Raw genomic sequence first — 19967 nt, 5'->3', positions numbered from 1 at the left:
ATCCACTTAAGAATGTGCCCTTTTTGTGCCCTTTGTTGCAAGCCGCACAAAACAGCACGGGGCGAAAGGTTAAGCGCCTAATTCGTCAAAATAAAATTAATAACCGGAGTTTTCCTCTTGGAAAGTGTTGGGGGGGAAAAAAAAAAAAAATGTTTGCTGCCAACTTTGCCTGTGGTGACAGTAAACATTCCAGAGCCGGGCTGGAGTTTGGACTTGCCATTATCTGCCACAGCTGTGACAACGCCTGTTGGCTGCAGGTTTGTGGCTGGCCACACTGTGTTTACCTGGAAATGAATCTGAAAAGCGGCCGGACTGGGAAGGCACACAAGCCGGCTAAATAAAAACCCAGAGTGGCCATTGCAACGGGACGCGGTGGGAGGGAGTCCAAAGTTATTGCGCTGGCCGCGGCGGGCCGGGGCGCAAACACAGGCGTAAACGCACTAAGGATATCCTCAAACACGCACCTTTTGATATTGAGAGGAATGCGGCGAGGAATGCCATTCGATATGTTTTATGTTGACTGTATCCAGGGCAGTGCAGATCCAATACTCGCCTCTTGTCATGGTAAAGGGTCCTGTGTTGACCGCCCTTCATTTATCAAACAAGGTGACAGTTTATCTATTGGACCACAGGGGTAGAGTGAGGAAGGTGGGATCCCGAGAGATGCGCGGATCAGATGACACTAAAGAATGCACCGGCCTTTGATTGTTGCAGGGTGATGGTTTGATTTCCTAAAACAGGATGAAGTGTCATGTTCCAATTCATAACTAATGCGCTAAAATTTACTAGTGCTTTATAGTCGGACATCAATAAGACCAGATTGTAGGCTGCCAGGATGTAAAAGCTGCCTTCAGATCTATAAATAAAAGATTGACGACATTTATAACTGCACATTCGGTGTCCTTTTTAAAACAGTGGAAGGAGAACAACCTAAGAACAGGATTCTTTGTAACCTAGAGCCCCATATGTTGGTGTTTTAATGACTCATTTATTAAATATGCTAGTTGAAGGCATTTTAGAAGGGACACCTTGTGAGAAAACAATTCCTAATTTCATGTATAATTAAAGCTCTTTCTCCCTCTCAGGACAGGCATCAGGACCTGATAAAAAGAACTGAATCGATATTATAATTGAATACTATATACACATGCATTCTGACACTGATGCCGTGGCTCCTTGCAACGTCTGAACTTTCTAAGAAACGTGGCCGGGATGTGTATTAGAGCCGGAAGATTTAATATCACCAAATCAGCACATTGTTATTCATTAGTGGACCAACCGCAGAGTCAATACACATTTAATCACAGACTGGAGGCAATTAAAACGGGAGGGGGGCCGCTGGTGCTATGTTAATTGGAGTGCCAGGCTCCCATGGGAAGCTCCGCGGCTAAATATCACTACAATCAAGCCCAATGCGATAATCCGCGACGGGCTATTGGCGTTCGCACGCGCCCGCCGCGCTGTCACATCCCCAGTCAGCGTGGACGAGAGGGCAAACGTGGCCCCGTGATTAAAAAAGTTGCGCGGCGGTAATGAAATGGACTTTCTGATCCGAAGCGTCTCGAAGGCCGGTGGCATCCCTTCCATGACAGTTAAATTAGTTCATCAACGTTTTTTAATCTAGTGTCGGTTTGATACAGAGGTGTGAAATAGATGTATATGTCAAACCGCAGCGATGCTCGGCCTCCTTAAATCTGCTGAACGGCAGCCGGTGCTGAGAGGCCTCTTGAGAAAACACGTACGCGCACACACACACACACGGGACACACACATCTCTACATCTGAGCGGTCCATTTCCTTTTTCCATCAATCACTCAGTCAGCCGGCGAGTGAGGTTCATATCTGCCGCCGTCTTATCTGTATTCCAGGCTGATGGGGAAATTCAAGTTTGGGATTACCTCTGACTACTGACCCGAGCCCATCTCAGACAACCGGCCGACCCCGCGCTTTCATTATCCTCTGCTTTCAAAGCGCCACACAACAAAAACTCCGTCTCTCTCTCAGCTGAGAGGAGAATCGCTGCGGGAATATCTAAAAACCCAGAGCGCGGCCGTCCTTGTTTTGCATACATGAGGATGGAAATTAAAAGCTGATAGAGGAGAATTTCTATCTGCTCTACGTTAGAGGAGAGCCGATATCTTGCTGCCGCCGACCAGCCAGCCTGTCGTCTCCTTCCTGTAAGGGCCAAGGGCCCATCCATATGCAGATGGCTAATTTGTAGTGTTTACACAGGAGCATGGAGGGGGCCGACAACTCATGAAGAGGGCTGAAAAGAGGCTGCCTACGTGTCACCCCAGGAGTCCGCTGTTAAAACCTGCCCCACCAGAGCAACAACATAAGTGTCCAATCTGTGTTTGCTTACCCGCGGACACCGGTGACTGAGACCGGGGCCCATAAATTGTGCTTTTTCTTCTTTTTGTTTTTTTTACAGGCCCTGACAGCTAACAGGCTATTGGGAACAGGGGCCCAATGACACAGCCACTCAACAGATTAGCACCTCATCAGCCTCCTGCAGCTTTTAACAAATACGGTCCCTGCCTCCTTCAAGACACAATAGGGCGGCCACCGCTAAACAGCCCCCCGGCAGGAGAGCCCCCTCCCTCCACCAGCCACAAAACTTCCTGGTCTGCTCTTTCTCTGGGCCACAGCTGCACCAAGAGGGCCTTCCCCAGTCCCTCAGCCCACCCCGACCCCAATTGGCAAGACGTGTGTATTTCAGGTGAGCAAATATTGCCACTTGCCTGAGAGTTCAATGGCCGTCCCTTTCTGAGGTTGCGTATTGCGCCGGCCTGCCTTGCAGCAGGGGCACATGTGGCCTCACACAGCAACTGGTCCACGGGACGGGTCAGGGGAATTCTCCAGACACAGCTGGAGTCAGCAAATCAAACATACCTATACAGCTCATCTGCATTTTCCCAGCTTTCATTTCCTCCCTCCGCGGCTTTTACAACAAAAGAACGACTCGGTGCCCCTCACAAGCCACCACACACAAAGCTTTGACCTGTGTTCCTGCAATACACAGTCTATAACGCTGACACGGGAGCGTCCTACTAGAGCGTTATTATACTGTCGGCGGCTAAAATAGCCTGAAACTGCCATGATTCAGGCCATTTAGGTGAAAGGTAAACACGCGAGGGAATAGAAAGTTGATCTTGTCAACCACTTGCAATGTTTTTGGACATCTTTGTCTCCAATACACACACGCTCAAGGTGCACGCGTTGACGGGAGCATGTTAACTTTCAGCTTTCAAATTAAGGATTTTCTTTTTTTCCAACTGAAATTAAAAGAAGAATGAATTAAGAATGTGCCCTTTTTGTGCCCTTTGTAGCAAGCCAGGGGAAATACCCCGGGTGCTGTGAGATTGTAGATAGTGTTTCTTGGGCGGGATGCCTTTCATCAAGGACACAAAACACACAAAAGTGTGGGCAGCGTGTCAGTTCTAGCGAGTTAAGAGGAGAGGGCACATGACCGATAACGTGAGAACAAAGTATCGTATGTTTCAGTAAAGGGGCTTTATTGCAGCATTTACCGAAAACGTAGTGTAGTGAATCACTGTTTGCCGCCAGAGGGACGGCATTGTGAGGTGGGATGAACGCCACACCAACAGGTCCCTCAGATAAAGGCCGAGACCACGAGCAAAGAGTAACAGGGCCAGCTTGGGTAAAGGCTAGAGGCCCGTGGCTGCAGCCATCTGTGTATTGGGTCAGAAGATGATGTGTCAGCGCGCACTGAGGACCACCTTGATCACCCCTGGAAGTCAAACAGAACAGTGTGGGTAGCCGTGTCCTGGGAGGCCTCCTCTGCCATCACAGTGAAATGGAACCGGCCCAGAGAGCAAACAAGATCTCTCCCCATTCCCCACCCCACCCCAGACCAACCTCGTCTGGGTGATGGGTTTTTCTGTTGTTCTGTTTGTTTGCTTGTTTGGTCTGGAGCCCATGGATACCCCAGCATGGAGCAGAGAGGAGAAGAGCGGGAATGGAGGACGCGGAGGAGAGGTGGTTGCGGATGAGGGCGGCGGGAGGGTGTGGGGGGGGGGGGGGGTGAGGATGCGTAACACGCAGGCCTCCCCTTGAGGTGACGAGAGACCTGCCGAGAAGCCACCAGGAAAAGCTGCTCAACAAATATCCAGTATACACAGACCCTAGGATCAGGGGCAACAGATACACATGGCTGTTCTTGATCTTTTAACAGATGCTACTTCTGACATCCTGTAGTTTTTATTCAAATAAAAAATTAGCCTCTCAAATGTGACACTCTGCGATTCAGGGTCACTTCTACACGGTGCAGACTTTAACACTCATGACTTCATGGTAACATTTGTGACACTCGTTGTGGGGAAAATAATTACCTGTATCTATGGTATCTAGGTAACCAAATGTAGTTTTCAGACTCACTGTGGTGTTACAGTTTCAGAGGATTAACCAACAGAGAGTGACACCTTCTGGCTGGAAAGAGAACTGTTCTCTCATTGGACGTCAGCCCTGTGGCCACATGACATTTATTGAAGGAGACTTGTCAAACAGTCATTTCCTTCCATTCTAATAAATTATCCTCATAGCTTCTACATGTTTCATATCGTATAACCTTCAATATAAATTCACGTGTGTGCATAAACACTACAACTAAAAAATCTTTAAAGATCCCTGAGAGAAAATACTCTTTGGTTTTTCCCAGCTTATGTTCAGCAACTTATTTTTAATTCTTAAAATCATTTCCCCCCTAACTTGAAAAAAAAAAAAAAAATAATGTAGACACGAAGTGTTTACATAACTGAAAACTCTACTCTCAGTGCGACGTACTTTCCACATTGCGCTTCTGTGAGTTACAGACGGTGAGTAACTTCTGACCTTGATGTGGTGTCAAGAAATTACTGTGAAGTAGAGCTCAGAGACGTGTGAGTGATGAGTACAGGTGCAACGTTGACGGAATTTACACTAAATTCATCCTCAGAAGAAGAAAGCCAGGGGCGACTAAAACCTTCGCACCGCTGTCCAGCCAGAGGAGGGAGACATTGCATCTATTTTTGTCTCACACACTTCTTTACACGCTGTGTGATTATGGAAAAAAGCTGCGCCAAATGATGAGATATGTTTATCACTGAACGTTCAAAGACCAAACTCAGTTTGTTGTATTTAATCCTGTTCAGTGAGTAAATGTCTCCCCAGCTGAGGTTAATGGGGTCATGTGGACTGCAGGAGAAGTCCACATCTTGAAATAATTTAAGCTAACAGATAGAGGAGAGTATCGAGTATCTCTTCCGGGAAAAAAAAAAAAGATACCGCTGCAATAAGGTCGGTCATGATTGCTACCAGTGGTCAGTTGGTATCAAGAGAAGCTCACTTCAAACGTGTCTAAATTAATAACAGCTGTCTGTTGTACTTGACGGTGAAGTGTCCCCTCAAACAATAGGTCTATTCAGAAATATAGTCAAGGAACAGAAACATGTCATTTATTCAACACGCGTTTGATAATTGAAGGGAATTTGCGTTTATCATGAGGGATTTCAAAGGCTTCCACAAACCCCCCCGCGTCACCACCGCCCTCTTTAACTAAGTCATTACTCGCTAGTGGTGAGCGGCTGGCTCGGTGTGGTGCAACAATCACATCCAGCTGCTGTGAATGGGATCTGACATACGCAACCGCTACACGCACACAACACCATCATATATAAAACTACAAGCCAGGGCTGCTTATCCACACAAACCTTCTGTCTTTTATTGTGAAGCACTTGTTAGGTGAAAGGTGGTGTATAAGTGTACTTACTTTTGTACAGGTCTGGAGTTTGAACAGAAAGAGATCTTAAGACATCTGTTTACGGCTTTTATTCCATTGGTATGTACGGAAATATACAAAACACTGACACCTGCCAATCCAGCGGCAACAGAGACAGGAAATGGACAACAGGAAACAGGAACATACTCCCAAAACACACCAACGGGGCCCAACTACAAGACTGTAGTAATATAAACTCCCATGTGAATTAAATTGCCGATATACCCGGTTTCTACTTTCTCTACTGTAGGCAGAAGAGATGCTGAAGAAAATCATTTTGTTCTGTGTAAAATCTTCCAGAACTGGAGTCCTTTAAAAGTCACATTCAAGAAAAGGGAACACATGATGTTACAAGAGTCCATAGCTTGTTGTAACCTCATGTCGAGCAGGCTCCATCTCCCTACAGTTCAGGGTTATGGTCTTCACAAGTAATTCACAATTACAACAAAGGAAAAGAGTTTGGAAACGCTGAAATTAAGACGTTTTATTTGGTCAGGGTCTCTTAGTTTCTTCTCCAGGGAAAGTCGATCCAACTCCCACACTACAAGCTGCCACAATGCTCTGACGACACGTCAAATAACTGCTGGGATCTGTGGCAGGGAAGCCGATACTGTGTGAGCTACATAAACTTTCGACTGATTATCGCACTTTACCACTTTGCAACCTACGCTAAAAATGCAAAAACAAGTTTGCTTTCCGTAGCAGCGAATAGTGTTTCTATTCAGTTGCTATGTTCGGTAGTAACACTGTGCAAACACCTACCACAATTTCAAAAAAAAAAAAAAACATACAAATACATGTGATAGTTCCAGTTTCATGTCAAAGGACAGTCTCACAAATAGTTCAGAGATGAGAACAAACTCATGTGTTTAATTCTCAGGCTGTAAATCCCTTGTGAAAAGTGCCCTTTACTCCTGGTGTAAGCTTTTCTTTGTGGCTGAACTCCTCTCTTACATCAAGAACATAGCCATTATTACTCAAAGTTGTCCAAAACTGTGTGCATTAACATTATTTGTTGTTAGGTTCAACTTGTGGATTTCGGCTGCAAACATGAACCAAAAATTGAGCAAATCCATGGAATGTTTTCATACTGTAGAGAGAGAAAGAAAGAGAGAACCCTCCTTTCTCCAAACAGTTTCTTAATGCGTATCTGTGGCACGCATCTTCACCTGCTTGTAGCAGTGCATCACGCTACAAATTCTGTTGGGTTTTTCCCACTTTTACAGCCACTGGAGAGTAATTCTCCATCTGATTGGCTTCTTGGTTTCCACAACAAACAGTTCTGAAGGGAAATACCTGCTGCTCCCAAAGCTTCATGCAAAAAGTCCCTGTGACAATCCCTGTCCTCGATACATGTGATGTAATAAGCCCCCCGTGCCACTAGGGGTCCTCTTCCATGTCATCCAGGTTGGGAGCCATGATGAAATGTTTGGGGTAAACGAGACTGTGCTCGTCTGCGTACTCCTCCCAGCGGGCGTCGTCGCTCTCGTGGGTGATGTAGCGCTCTCCTCGCCGCGTCTCAAACTCCCGCAGGTCAAGCCACGTCTGATAGTCCTGAGGAAAAGAAACATTTTGTCTCGTCAATGCATTGTCCTCATTAGAGGGATACTGACATAAGGGGCATTTTGATTTCAACTCTTGGCATTTATGTTTTAGAGGACTTCTCTTTATGGACATACACACAACAGTCATTCACACTAATATCCCAGTCCATTGTTCTGAATTGTCTGTGTTTGATAAGAATGTAAGCAGGTTTTTTTTTTAAGTAGGTACAGTTTCCAATTAAGTCATGTTGGATATGCAGATATTAGTTGGGTGTTAGGAGCATTCTTTGGACATATTAAAAAAAAAAACACCTTCCATTCATATGTGTCTCAGTTGGGGGGTTTTTGCTGCAGTTTGCGACACACGCATCTGTTCTGTTAATAATCTGCTCTGTGTCAGAATGAGAATCAGAATACTTCATTAATCCTTCAAGGAAACTGTTTTGTTGCTGTTGCTCCCATAAAGTGACAGTTGCTAGTTAACAGAGCAAATACAATAGAATAAAAGTAATACAAAAATGTATAAAAATAAAGTAAGATGCATTTAAAGTAGTCTTAGACACAAAAACACTAGTCAACAGTTCGCAAGGCTGGTGATGCCCGAATGAGGGAAAACCTCACATTCCAGGTAGGAAGGAGAAACATGCCCACTTTAAAACATCTTAAAAAGTTTTTTGGATATGCGTCACTATCATAGTGCCAAACTTTTCTGAAAGGTGGTTGAAGGGATTCAAGTGGTTGAGAGGCCAACAGTGGTGGAAAGCTTTGGTGGAGAGAAGCAAAATAGCGGGTGAAACTAAATATGTATGGCAGTCATACTCATATCCATAGCCTTATTGTTGTTCTTTCATTTTAATTTTCTAATCATGATCAGAAAGTTTAATGTTGCCATGGCGATGGTGAATGGACAACCCTAGTACATGGAGAGTCTTGCAGAGACAGCTGTTAACAGTTCCTGTTTCCACTGTAACCATGAAAACTGTCTGTGGCTCTTGAATGAAACATCTTTAGTTCTTCAGTTCACAACTAAATATTCTTCTTGGATGAGTGGACAAACATCTTCAAGAAACCCTACAAGTCCAGTTGCCCTTGATTTCAGTTTTTTTTTTTTTTTTTTTTTTTTGGACACGATGACCTGGATGACTGAGAATCTTCACAGACATTATGAGATTGAGTTATGACTCACTCTGTGTTTTTATCACACTCATTCGGAGTGTGATTAAAAACTCAATTTAAAAGCGGCAATGAACAAATTTATCACCTGTAACCAGGGGTGGCTGAGACACTTGTCCACGCTGTACCTCTTCCTCATCTTGACTTGGAGGAGATTGTTGATGAGATCTGTGGCTGTGAGGGAAAATGATAATGAGCAGACTGTAGCACAAACGAAACTTAAAGCTATATCATCTCATGCTAACGGCATACAGTGTAGAGGCAAGATATGAAAAAAAAAAACTAACGATGGCAACTGCTAATAAAAACTAAATTCAAGCATTCTGTAGTTGAACCATTAACATCAACATCTTCATCAGTTGTTTTACTTTGTACTATACTGTAGAGTATGGACAGCTGGGTAGAACTGAAAGTGATTCATCACAGTCAACCACAGTCTACCAAATGTCAGGCGAAAGTTCAGACGACCCAGACGTGTAGGTGGGGAGGACACTCCTGTCTAAATATCAGTTTGACACCAAAGTACAGGTGGAACCAGGCCACCGACAACTTAAATTAAGCAAAGGTGAAATCTGGCTAGAAAGGAGAAACTAATCAGACACATTATTAGTCTTCCTACCCTCTGCAGAGATGTCCTTCCAGGGAGTAGGAGGGTACATGAAGGCAGCATTCTGGATCTGGTCATTAATGTCCTCGTCCTCATTAAAGGGGAAGGTCCCGCTCAAGCTGACGTACACAATGACTCCCACTGACCACATGTCTAAGGAGCGGTTGTAGCCTTTACTGCGCAGCACCTCTGGAGCCAGGTAAGCCGGAGTGCCCACCACCGACCGCCGAAAGGACTTCTCACCAATGATACGAGCAAAGCCGAAGTCACACAGCTTTACCTGGAAGAAGGCCCAAAAAGCGTGATCAGCATACGCACACATGCGTAAAGACAAAACAAAAAGATAAATACACATTTTTTTGTTTTTACCTGAGGAAAAGGCTCAGCAGAGGCCAGCAGTACATTCTCAGGCTTCAAGTCACAGTGAACAATGTTTTTGAAGTGCAGATGTCTCAAGGCCACCAGGATCTGTTGCAAACACAAGTCCCATAATCACAGACTTAGCTAAAAAAATCCAGATGACAAAATTGTAAACTCATGCGTCTAAAAGTTTTAATGTATGGAGCGTATGCTATAAACAAAGAGCTGTTTGTATAATGTATGCAGTGGAACCTCTGGTGTGGCCATATGGAAAAAATAGTAGCAATATAAGCATACTAATGCCCTTAAATACTTCCATCTTGACCAGTACCTTCACATAAAGACATATGATCTCATCTCATCATCTCATCTATATTCACGAGGCCTGGCGTAAGCTAGCGCTGCACGCATGTCTGCCTGTGGCCCTGCACCAAAACCACAGCAGGCCTGGCTCTCCTATCCTGACCCTGCGTTTGACAGAAGTCCTCCCTGCCACATCAGAGCCAGGCCCGCCGCAGCTAATGGGGCTGTTGTTAATGGCCCCGCTCCCGTTTGGGACCAGGCATCCACGGAGGCCCAGGGGCCCTGCTGCTCTTCTAATCAGGCCGCAAAGCCACCAGCACACTGCAGGCTGTAATCCACGGCAGGGGAGGAGGCCGTGATGCCATGCAGACCAGTCCCGTAAACAATTCCCCCCAATCAGCTCACCGCAAGAATAAACATGCCCTGTAGCTGAAGCAGAGGCTCATCGGACCCCAAAACAGGACGGGGAGAGGAGGAGGAAAGCCAAGCTAGAACTTTAAGGGAATAGATAAAAACTATGGAGCATTCTAGTTAAAGGTGGTATGAGAGGAAATAGGACGGAGATGAAGCTACACAGACCTGTGTTACTAGGAATTTTGTGATTCGTTCAGGCAGTTTGCTCTTCTCGCTTGACAGGATCATCTCCAGCATGTCGCCGTGCAGCTTCTCCATGACAACAAACACCCGCTCCGGTGTCTCAAACATACACTCCAAGTTAACGATACCAGGGTGATGAAGATTCTGAAGAAACAGAACAGATAAAACATGTGATATCTTTGACATAAATCACAGTCCTGAGCATGCGGAGTAAACCAAAAGGCACCGGAGAGAGCCTCTCATACTTAGTGTACATGCTATTTATAGAAAACTGTTGATTGGATTGTGTCATTACCTGTAATATGGCCACCTCGTTTCTTAGCTGGCTCTCCTGCTTGGTTGGAAATCTCATCTTGTCTATAACCTTGATGGCCACATCCCTGCCACTCTTTCTGTGTTTGCCTGAAACATTTCAAATTAGTAACTTTAAATAGCGTCCACATTTAACAGTATATAAAATGTAAGTTTTAATAAAAAGTGAAACATACCTCCATACACAATGCCAAACTGGCCTGATCCCAGCACTTCATCACAGAATATTTGGTACACCGAGGCAATATCCTACGCAGACACAACATGCACTGAATTACTGTATGTGCTAACTTTCCTTGCTGGAACTGGCAGTCATTAACAGTTACATCATTTATGGTTTGGATAAACTGTTGTTCTTCCAATATATTTTCTGCTGTTGCCAAATATATAACTTTCACTCAATGCAGAAGTGGAACTGAGACAAAAACCCCATGACCAAAATTGAGTTTTCAGCTTCCCCATTTGTGCAGAAGAAAAGCTTCCACTGGACATTTTAGTAGAAGAAACAGTAGGATACAATTTCTGATCTCACCACAACAGCTACTTTAATAGCACATGCATGCATGCCTTTGCAGGCTGTGCTGGGAAATTGTGCAACGGCATCTGAAAGAAAAAAGAAGCTCTACTCACCACATTCTCCTGGATCTGGCAGTTAGACACAGATATGCTGATGGACAGCTCTTCTGGAGGGGAAAACACATGATGTTTCCACATTTAACAACTCAAGAAACACCGCTTCACCACTGCACAAAGAAGCCAGTGAATCCTTAAGTAATTGTAGTCACAGATGAATTGCTCACATTCTGGTACTTCTTTCTTCAGTCTTATCACAGCTGCATGCAATAAGTCACAGCCCCACATAATGAAGCATTTTATTACACAATAAATTGGCTATAAAATTGATCTGGAAAACTATGTGTGACTGAATGGTGCAAGTATGCAATGCATTTCAAAACTGGGAATTTAAGCAGCCGCAGGGGCTAATTCTGCGTAGTAGCCAATGAATAGAGAGCCAGAGATAAAAGGGAGTAGAAAACTTAACGTTGAGATCGTTTAGCTAATGCCACACACAAAAATGTAATTTCAATCTTGGAAAACATGCTTTGATTTCGACTGACGGAAATGACCACATGAGTTACACTGATATTTGCAGATGAAATATTAATATGACTTCATATACTTAATAAATTAATCCAGATCTATGGAGCAAGAGCATCTTTAAACAATGTGTTTCCAATCCGGACCAGAGAAGTGGTTGTGTAAGCAGCATAATGAATCTCTTTTATGTCACTGCCTTGTCTTCTAATATCGTGGCAATGCTTAGTGTCCTCAGCCGCTACTGAGCACAACTCATGTGAATAACTGATCTACAAATCAATTTATAATGGTGAAACCTTAAAAAGATAGCACACAGACGTTTTAATCTCTTTTGAAATTTAGAGTAAAATCTCTGTCATAACCAATAAGAGTCAAGCTCAGTATCTACAGTCAAGCCACATTAGTAATCATCACTGTCATTATCAAACACAGACTTCACAGCCTCGCTTCCTTTGACCCAGACAGTAAAGCAGGAGTTTCCCTCTAGATCAAAAGTTAAGCCAGGTCATCAAAGTATTGTTCTAATGCCAAACTAAGGTTTTACAAAGAGAAGCCTTCTTTCTATTTGGCCAAACCTCACGTAATCAAAGTCAGAAACGCCTTTCATTTGTCATGGACCTTGCAGAAATCAGAAAAACCTGACAATATAACAAGTCATCACTGAAAGTGGAATCACAGACTCATGTGTGAACTCAGGATACAGTCACAAACTGACTGTGTTATTTCTTTTGCAGTTTTAGTATCTTTTAACCCTCTAAGTTCTGTTCTATGGTTAATATACAATTATGTTTCTAATTTCAGATGTTTTTTACCGTGTTTTAGGACTATAGAGTCGTAATAAATTTCACTTACTGTGATCTTTGCCCTGACCAGCAGCACTGGCCACGCTAGGCTGGGGGGTGACGGGCATCAAGGCCTGTCTGATGGCCTTCTCCCAGCCTTGGGCCACCTCCATGCCGACTCCAGAGGCGGCCAGCGCAGGGCTGTGGTAGTGGCTGCCGTTGTTCTCCCCGACATAGTAGACCATGGTGGCTGTGATGATCTCAAAGCAGTGAGGGTTGCTGCCCTGGGCCAGACTGCTGTAGTCTCTGGACTGTTCTACCTGGAGGATCTCAGACAGAGGGATTTCCTGTCGGGACAGAGAGGGACAGCTAATATGAGAAACAGCAAACGCTATAAACTGTGTTCTTCAAATAAATAACAAGCGAAAGATGAATTAAACTTTGAGGCATAAATTATTTGTGCTCAATGAATGAGAACTAGAAAGGAAGGCTCCAACATTAGAAGGGACCAAAACACACACAGACATACAGTACATGCCCAGCCACATACTGTTTGTATATATATGTTATATTTGCTTGGAAATAATAATAATACAAAAAAAAAATGTTAGAAAATCGAAAAATCATCAGAAAATACCTAAATCTCTAAATAAATGCTAAAAAGAAATACTTGTTCTTTAACAACTCATTTGACATGGTCTTATTTAAAGAAATGAAAACATAAAACCTTATCAAAGCAGAGAAGCTGGTCAACCAAATGATACAAATGTTATACCTACATAATAAAATGACACACAGTAGATAAACAGTACACTATAGATAGAGGTAGTAACACTCACACACTCCAAAAGTCTCCACACTCTGTATTTTCAGCTCTAACTTGGTCCTTCCCTCTTCTCTCTCTTATGAGCACCAACAGAAAGGACAGTTGCAGTACACTTTAAAAGTCCCCCGTTCCCCTTCAAACTCATTGTCAAATCAAGGAGCGGAGGGAGGGTCAAAAATAAGTTTAAAAAAAAAAAAACACGGCATTTCCAGCCAATGGGGGCTCACAGAGGCACACGCTGTCCTCTCCGCGTGGCTCACCACAGAGTATCAGATGAAGTGCTTGTGGTAAGCGGGGCCTGGTCACGTGAGTGGGCCCTGCGGCAGCCGAAGTGCTCTGGTTCCCTGATTACAAGGCAGGGCCAGCCAGAGGCCCCATCTGAGCACGAGCCGCTGGCGCTACCGCTAGCCACTGAGACGAAAGACAAGGCAACTACCGTTCCTCACCAGGGTAGGGTGTGAGTGGGTGGGTGGGTGTGTGTGTGTGTGTGTGTGTGTGTGTGTGTGTGTGTGAGACAGGACTCAGTCTGGCAGAGACAGAGAGAAGCCCCCTCACCCCATAAAGGGTTCTTCAGAGAAAGCCACAAGTACAGGGGTCTCATCTTCAAACGAGGAGCCGTTATGGCTTCCAAATGGTGAAAATGGCTGCCATGCCTGGCAAGCAAGCCACCACACGACCACCATTAATCAGATTGGAGGTATAAAGAAAAGGGGAGAAGGGAGGACAGTGGCCACACACTGATGAACAGCAGGCTAGAAACCAGGAAATGAAAGGAAAATGCCCAAGACACACTGTTTCCCCGAGGAGCTTATGGAGAATCTGTGGTTTCAGAAAAGAAACCTCAGAAAGAACCTTTTTTTCCCCTCTATGTACATGAAATGTTATTTATCACAGATAAATCTTCTACTCTGACTGAACAGGCATGGAACAAAGACTAAACATTGGAGCATAAAAGAAGAGCTTTACGGCTAGCCTTCAATTAGCCTCCTGAAGGTTTTTAACGTAGCAGAGTGCCAAGTTGATAATAAAGAACCACATAAAGCTGCCTGTAAACACACCCTGAGGAGTCGGTCCCCGCTGAGGTTTCCTCTCCAAGGCTTTAGTGGCAGGAGATACAGGGTGTGACAGAATAATTGGGAGCGAAGAGAGAGGGAAGTTGTTTTCAGGCTTGCTTCACAACCAACTTGGATGGAGATAGTGATAAAGAAGAAAAGCAGGACCCTAGATGCAGCTGTGTACAATAGCACCTGTTTGACACGCACAAGTGAACTGGAAACTCTGCATCCTACACACCATCCCACTGCGACATACCTCTGACCACAGCTCAAGGAGGTGTCAACGTCTCAAAACTCACAAAGCCACTCGAACAATATAGCAATTATATCCCCCTTCCTACACACACAACCACCAACACACATGTGGAAGTCTTTACCTTGTAGTGCTGTAGTTCCCTCCCTCAGGCCTCACTGTGTAATTACTGCACTATTAAGCCCCTGCGGCAGTGTAATGACTGACTACGGTGTTGCCACTGAGCGGGAAGTGTCACTCGTTCTCCACAACTGATTTTACACACGAAATTACAGCATTTTACTCAAAGCCACTTTAAAATGAGTTCAGATTAAAAAAGATTAAGATGTTAAAAGCTCACTGTGTTAATTAAATCTCAATTAAATCACATCCTAGAATAACTCAAAATGCTAGTGTCAAGCTCCTTTTTTTATATCGTCTAAATTTTGACTTTCCCTTCAAAAATATATTGTCTGAATTTTGACTTTCCCTTCAAAACCCCTTCAAATGTCCCATCTGTTGAGGTAGTGACAACACAAAAGCTGAAACTAAAACAACAGTTCATCAAGTTACCCTTTCACTTCATGCAGGGAAGAAACTAGGCTGCCGAGAGAAAAACCACAGGGGAAATTTCAGCAGCCTGAATTGACCTCAAGGTAGATTACAATTTTAACACTCCAGACCTTCAGCTGAGTCACCTACTTGTAAGAGTTCATTGACATACTGTAGCTCTCATAAGTGTGACAGACAATAGTTATACCTAAATGAGTGAGTAACAAGACAGAAGTACAGAGGTAAGACTTGACTCCTGGGAGGGCTTTATAGATATAATCTAACACAGATTTGCATTAAGCTGAACAGTTTTCTGACATTTTAATGAATGTGTGCGTTTAATGTGGAGGACAAGACATGTTTTGCCTTCACAACATGGCAGAGATGATAGATTTGAGCTTACTTTGTAGAACTTGGCTCCAGTGTCGTTCTGGAAGAGACTCAGACTCTTGCTGTCCAGCCTCCAGTAATGTCTCTTCCTCTGTTAACAGGGGGAAAAAAGAAGCAAGTTTACAAAATGGCAAAACATGCAACCACCTACCGATATAAAACGAGTGTAAATTTTTTATTTCACAAGGAAAATACCTTCTGTGCTGAATTCAACACATGTGAACAGCTTTGGAGAAGGAGTTTTCCCCAGCATACAGGCTGAGCACAGCTATTTCAGACTGGGCTCCTCTGTTGGGCTTTTGGGGTTATCAGTCTTACCAGGTTGTCCCTGCTTGTATAATGAACCATCCAGCCCTCCTTCACCACAGTGGAGCTCCGCCTCTTGGTGTGTTTGATGGACTGGACCACCCGCATCAGAGGGATGTTGCTGCTAGTGGAGGGGCTGGAAACAGAAAGACAAAATTTTTTATTGATGATTATCATAATTCTCCGAGAGCTCATTAAAATGTAATGCTAACTGATTATATTTTAATTCACCCATAACCATTCCATGAAGACTTTTATATTTGCTTTTCTAACTATCCAGTGTCTGGTAGGGCTTCCCTGACAGAGGTCCTGCATAGGAAGTGATGCGTTTTATGTTTTCAGCAATAGCAACGCTGCTGGAAACATAAAACGTTGCTGCTGGTGTAGAATAAACACACGAATTGGGCAGTTAGACCTGGTGGTTAAAACATAACCGCAAAGTCCCCGGTTTGAATCAGGCGGGTGACCTTTATTGAATGTCTCCTTCCTCCTTCCTCGTTTCCTGTCACTCTTTACTGAGTTCAATAAAGACAAAATCCTAAAAATATATATATATATATTATCACTGTGATAATAATGTCCACACCAGCCATTTTTACATATAACTGCCAAGTGAAGTTGAAGCAAATTTTGAAATATCGCAAAAGAGAAAAGACAGAACTAAGTTACACAAAGCTAAAGTAAACAGAATAGAAAATGGAGAGGTTGAAAACCAAAAATCAAAACAAAACCCGGAAGAAGAAGAAACTCTGCCCTGGAGAAAAATAGTAAGAGGGCATCTGGACTTTGTTCAACAGAGCAAGTTGTACTTATTATTTCATGTCAGCTACTTCGAAGTCAAGACAAAGAAAAGCAATGATTGTAATGCACACACCAAGGCCCACACGACAGCCATGGGTGCCATAACATCATCTTTCAGAGGAGAAAAAGAGTCTCTAGAAGATGAAACAGCTGGTCAGTTATGCGTGTTAAGTGTTTGCTATGCCAAGTATTTGGAAATAGAGTTTCCATCTTCAGTATAAACACTAACACATTTAAAAAGGCAAACCTCAAGCAAACTGTTTTTGTACTTTATGGAGACACAGCAAGAAAATTAACACAACACCAACAAAAAAATACAGAAGTGAACAACATGTAATTAAATCAACTTCTTTATACCTAATAGTCTTGATGGGCTCTTCATCCTTCTCTCTATCCAACAAGGGAGAATCCATGTCGAACATCCTCTCATCTGGGGTGGGCGATTCTTCTGGATCGTCCAGTCCTCTGCCACCATCCATGTCACTGCTGTCTACCTCCATGGTATCCATGGTAGTGTCTGAGTCTGGCCCAGGGCTGGCTGGCTCTTCACATTCATATCAAATGCGTTCAGTATTTGAAATTGCAAATATCAGAGATACAGAATACACTTTGAAACCGTACGTAGAACTTACCTCCGTTGAAGTCCACCTCCCCCAAACAGTCTCTTGGTACCTTTGAAGCACACCGTTTATGGCAGTTAAATCTGCAATCTGGTGAATAAATTATAAAAAGGACTCAGCAAACATTGACATTTTATTCTGAAATTAACTGCAATGTCTTCATCAGTTGTCCCACCTTTGCACTGCATGCCCTGGCGAAAGAGACCCTTGAGCAGACGCTTGCAGTACTGGCAGATAGTAGGACGAGTGTAGGTGTGAATAGCGAAGGTGTGCGGCACCTTAACCCGCGTCTTCTCCATCCTATCCATCCAGATAGGCCTGCCGCTCCAGGACAGGATGCGCTTCCCTGCCTCCTGATGAGACCTCTGCTGCTGAGGTTGGAAGGATGGAAAAGAGGGAAGGTGGAGGGATTGTTAGAAGAATTAAAAACCATATGCAGGAAGTAAGCAAAGGGAAGAACACAGGAAGAGCATCCTCAAAGGGAGTATTTGAGTGATAGAGCAAGACAGGGAGAAAAATGACATGGCAGTAGAACAAGGGAAAGAAATTACTGAAGGAAGGGGGGGGCTGTCATGGAGAGTTAGCATGACTTTGAATATTAAACACAACCACACTGATCTTAACAATGTTATTAGATCTGTCATGTTTTCCCACATATGAGCATTTAGTTGTGATTTTATAGGAATAAATTGAGCAATCTGGACGCTCCACACAGAAAGAGGAAGGAAGCTTTGATCATTCTTTGATCATATCTATTCAAACAAGTGAATAGATACATAAACTTGGACTTCAATAGACTTTTAATTCCATTAGCATAATTACATTTCCTGATGACCTTTTGCAGGGACACAGACAAGAGGGGAATATTTCAGTGTGGGCTTATGCAAAAACTGTTTCATAAGGCCTCACAGAGGATCTCTCCACAGAGCTCTGTGCAGCACAATTCAATTTTCTGCATCAGTGGTATTCTACAACACGGCCCAAGAGATTCACCAATGGAAAAGAGCCAAATATGATGAGTTTAGAAACATTTAACGGCGCAGAGATATGTGAGCCGCATGTCGATTGACTGCCTTACATTCTTGGCCAATTCACCTAGCTTCCAGTATGATTTACGATGGTGTCAAAGCTCCAGCCGGTTCATTTCATATGTGTGTATAAAAAAAATCATCACATCAACCCTTTCATTCACAGCTTAAGCGGATACTAAATTCTTTCTACACTGCTCCCTGCATAGTCATGTGGTTGTTCACTTCTGTCCAGCAAAAATAACTCACCTCATCCGGGACAACCACTGCATTTTCAGCAGGTAGTGGTCGAGGGACTGAAAGCGATGGTCCTGGCAGTGAAACATTGGACAATCGCCTCTTCCGGACACCAGTACAGTTATTTGGAATCTTGAAGGCACAACGCTTGTGGTAGTTCAGCCCACATCCTTGCAACATAAAAGCATATGTGAGTCACAAAAACTCCATCCGAAAAAGAAGAAATGTTTCATTTTGCAAATTGGCCACAAGGTGGCCCACTTATAAGTGACTTCACTGGTAAATAAATCAACGCAATTCATAGTTTGTGAAGAATTCAAATGCACACTAATGCCATGAAAAGAACATTATATCGATCTGATTCATCATGAAAAGTGAGCCAGAGTGCCTTAACTCCACTGGGATCTAACTGTCAAGCATAAATTGCTACAGAGGCCAGACCGAATCATTCCTGATTGCTTGTTTATGTCCCTGATACTTTCTCAAGGGCAGAGACGTGGTGTGTTTGTGTCTATCTGTGTTTGAATACAGTGAGGGTGAGGCTGGATTTTCCTCAGATACACTATAAGGTCCTGGAGAAGTTACAACATTGAAAATAACACTGTGGGTTCAGCTGCTTTCATGCAGGTTTGTGTGTGTGTGGGTGTGTGGGTGTGTGGGTGTGTGCTTCTAACCTTCACATTTGAGCCCCTGTCGGACAAGACCCCATAGCATCTCCCCACAGTAGTCGCAGAAGGTTGGGGCCTTGTAGGAGTGGACATAGAGGGCATGGGGTCGGATCTGGAAATCTTCAACTGTGGCTTGAGCTGGAACCAAAACAACACGTGGTATGACTAAAAAGAATTAAGAAAACAGTTTGGCGGTCCAGTGGTTAGCACCACTAATGCAGAAGTCTGCCTGTTCTCCCTGTGCTTTCCTGGGTTTTCTCTGGGTACTCTGGGTTCCTCACACATTCATAAGATATGCATGCTAGGTTAATCTTCCCAGGGAAGATCTTCCCAGCAAGTGCTCCTCTGCAAACATATAACTGCTATATCCTCATAGCAGCAGTAGAGGGCGTCACACCTGCAGTGACACAACTTCAGTTTAATCATCCCTTCTATCTAGTGACAGGGCACACCCACAAGGCACCAGAAAAATGCAGTACCGTCCCGTTATATCAGTCCATCTTTGTTATTATGAACATAAGATGAAATCCAGCAGAAGTCTGATCATGTCTCTCTTCCCGTTTCTCTCTTATTTTTTTCCCTTATTCCTCCGCTGTTTTGTGTGAAACAAGACACACTGAGCTCATTGTTGGAAAGCAAGACTTGGCTCATCATGGCAGTGAATCATCAAAGATGTGATGATGAGTAAGATATGGAGGTA

At 43.8% G+C, this 19967-nt stretch overlaps 1 protein-coding gene across 2 annotated transcripts in view; it reads right to left on the bottom strand.

Moving 5' to 3' along the window:
- Positions 1-5397: 5397 nt before the first annotated feature.
- prkd3 (protein kinase D3) overlaps positions 5398-19967 on the bottom strand; it is a 36489-nt gene continuing 21919 nt past the window's right edge. Inside the window, exons 4-19 of one of the 2 annotated variants that reach the window (XM_084569535.1) lie at positions 19274-19405; positions 18612-18769; positions 17510-17705; positions 17347-17424; positions 17072-17258; positions 15926-16049; positions 15621-15698; positions 12623-12899; positions 11303-11355; positions 10849-10921; positions 10656-10762; positions 10343-10504; positions 9470-9568; positions 9113-9380; positions 8582-8667; positions 5398-7330 (exon numbers count right to left, since the gene is read on the bottom strand). In XM_084569535.1, coding sequence (XP_084425661.1) covers positions 7157-7330; positions 8582-8667; positions 9113-9380; positions 9470-9568; positions 10343-10504; positions 10656-10762; positions 10849-10921; positions 11303-11355; positions 12623-12899; positions 15621-15698; positions 15926-16049; positions 17072-17258; positions 17347-17424; positions 17510-17705; positions 18612-18769; positions 19274-19405 — 2252 coding nt within the window. In that variant the 3' untranslated portion in view covers positions 5398-7156. The remainder of the gene's footprint in view (positions 7331-8581; positions 8668-9112; positions 9381-9469; positions 9569-10342; positions 10505-10655; positions 10763-10848; positions 10922-11302; positions 11356-12622; positions 12900-15620; positions 15699-15925; positions 16050-17071; positions 17259-17346; positions 17425-17509; positions 17706-18611; positions 18770-19273; positions 19406-19967) is intronic. The other variant, XM_084569536.1, reaches the window with a different exon arrangement.

The sequence above is a fragment of the Chelon labrosus genome, assembly GCF_963514085.1.
Source record: "Chelon labrosus genome assembly, chromosome: 20".
NCBI lineage: Eukaryota > Metazoa > Chordata > Actinopteri > Mugiliformes > Mugilidae > Chelon > Chelon labrosus.
The sequence above is the reverse complement of the archived record's forward strand: the minus strand, read 5'-3'. Positions and strand labels throughout refer to the sequence as shown.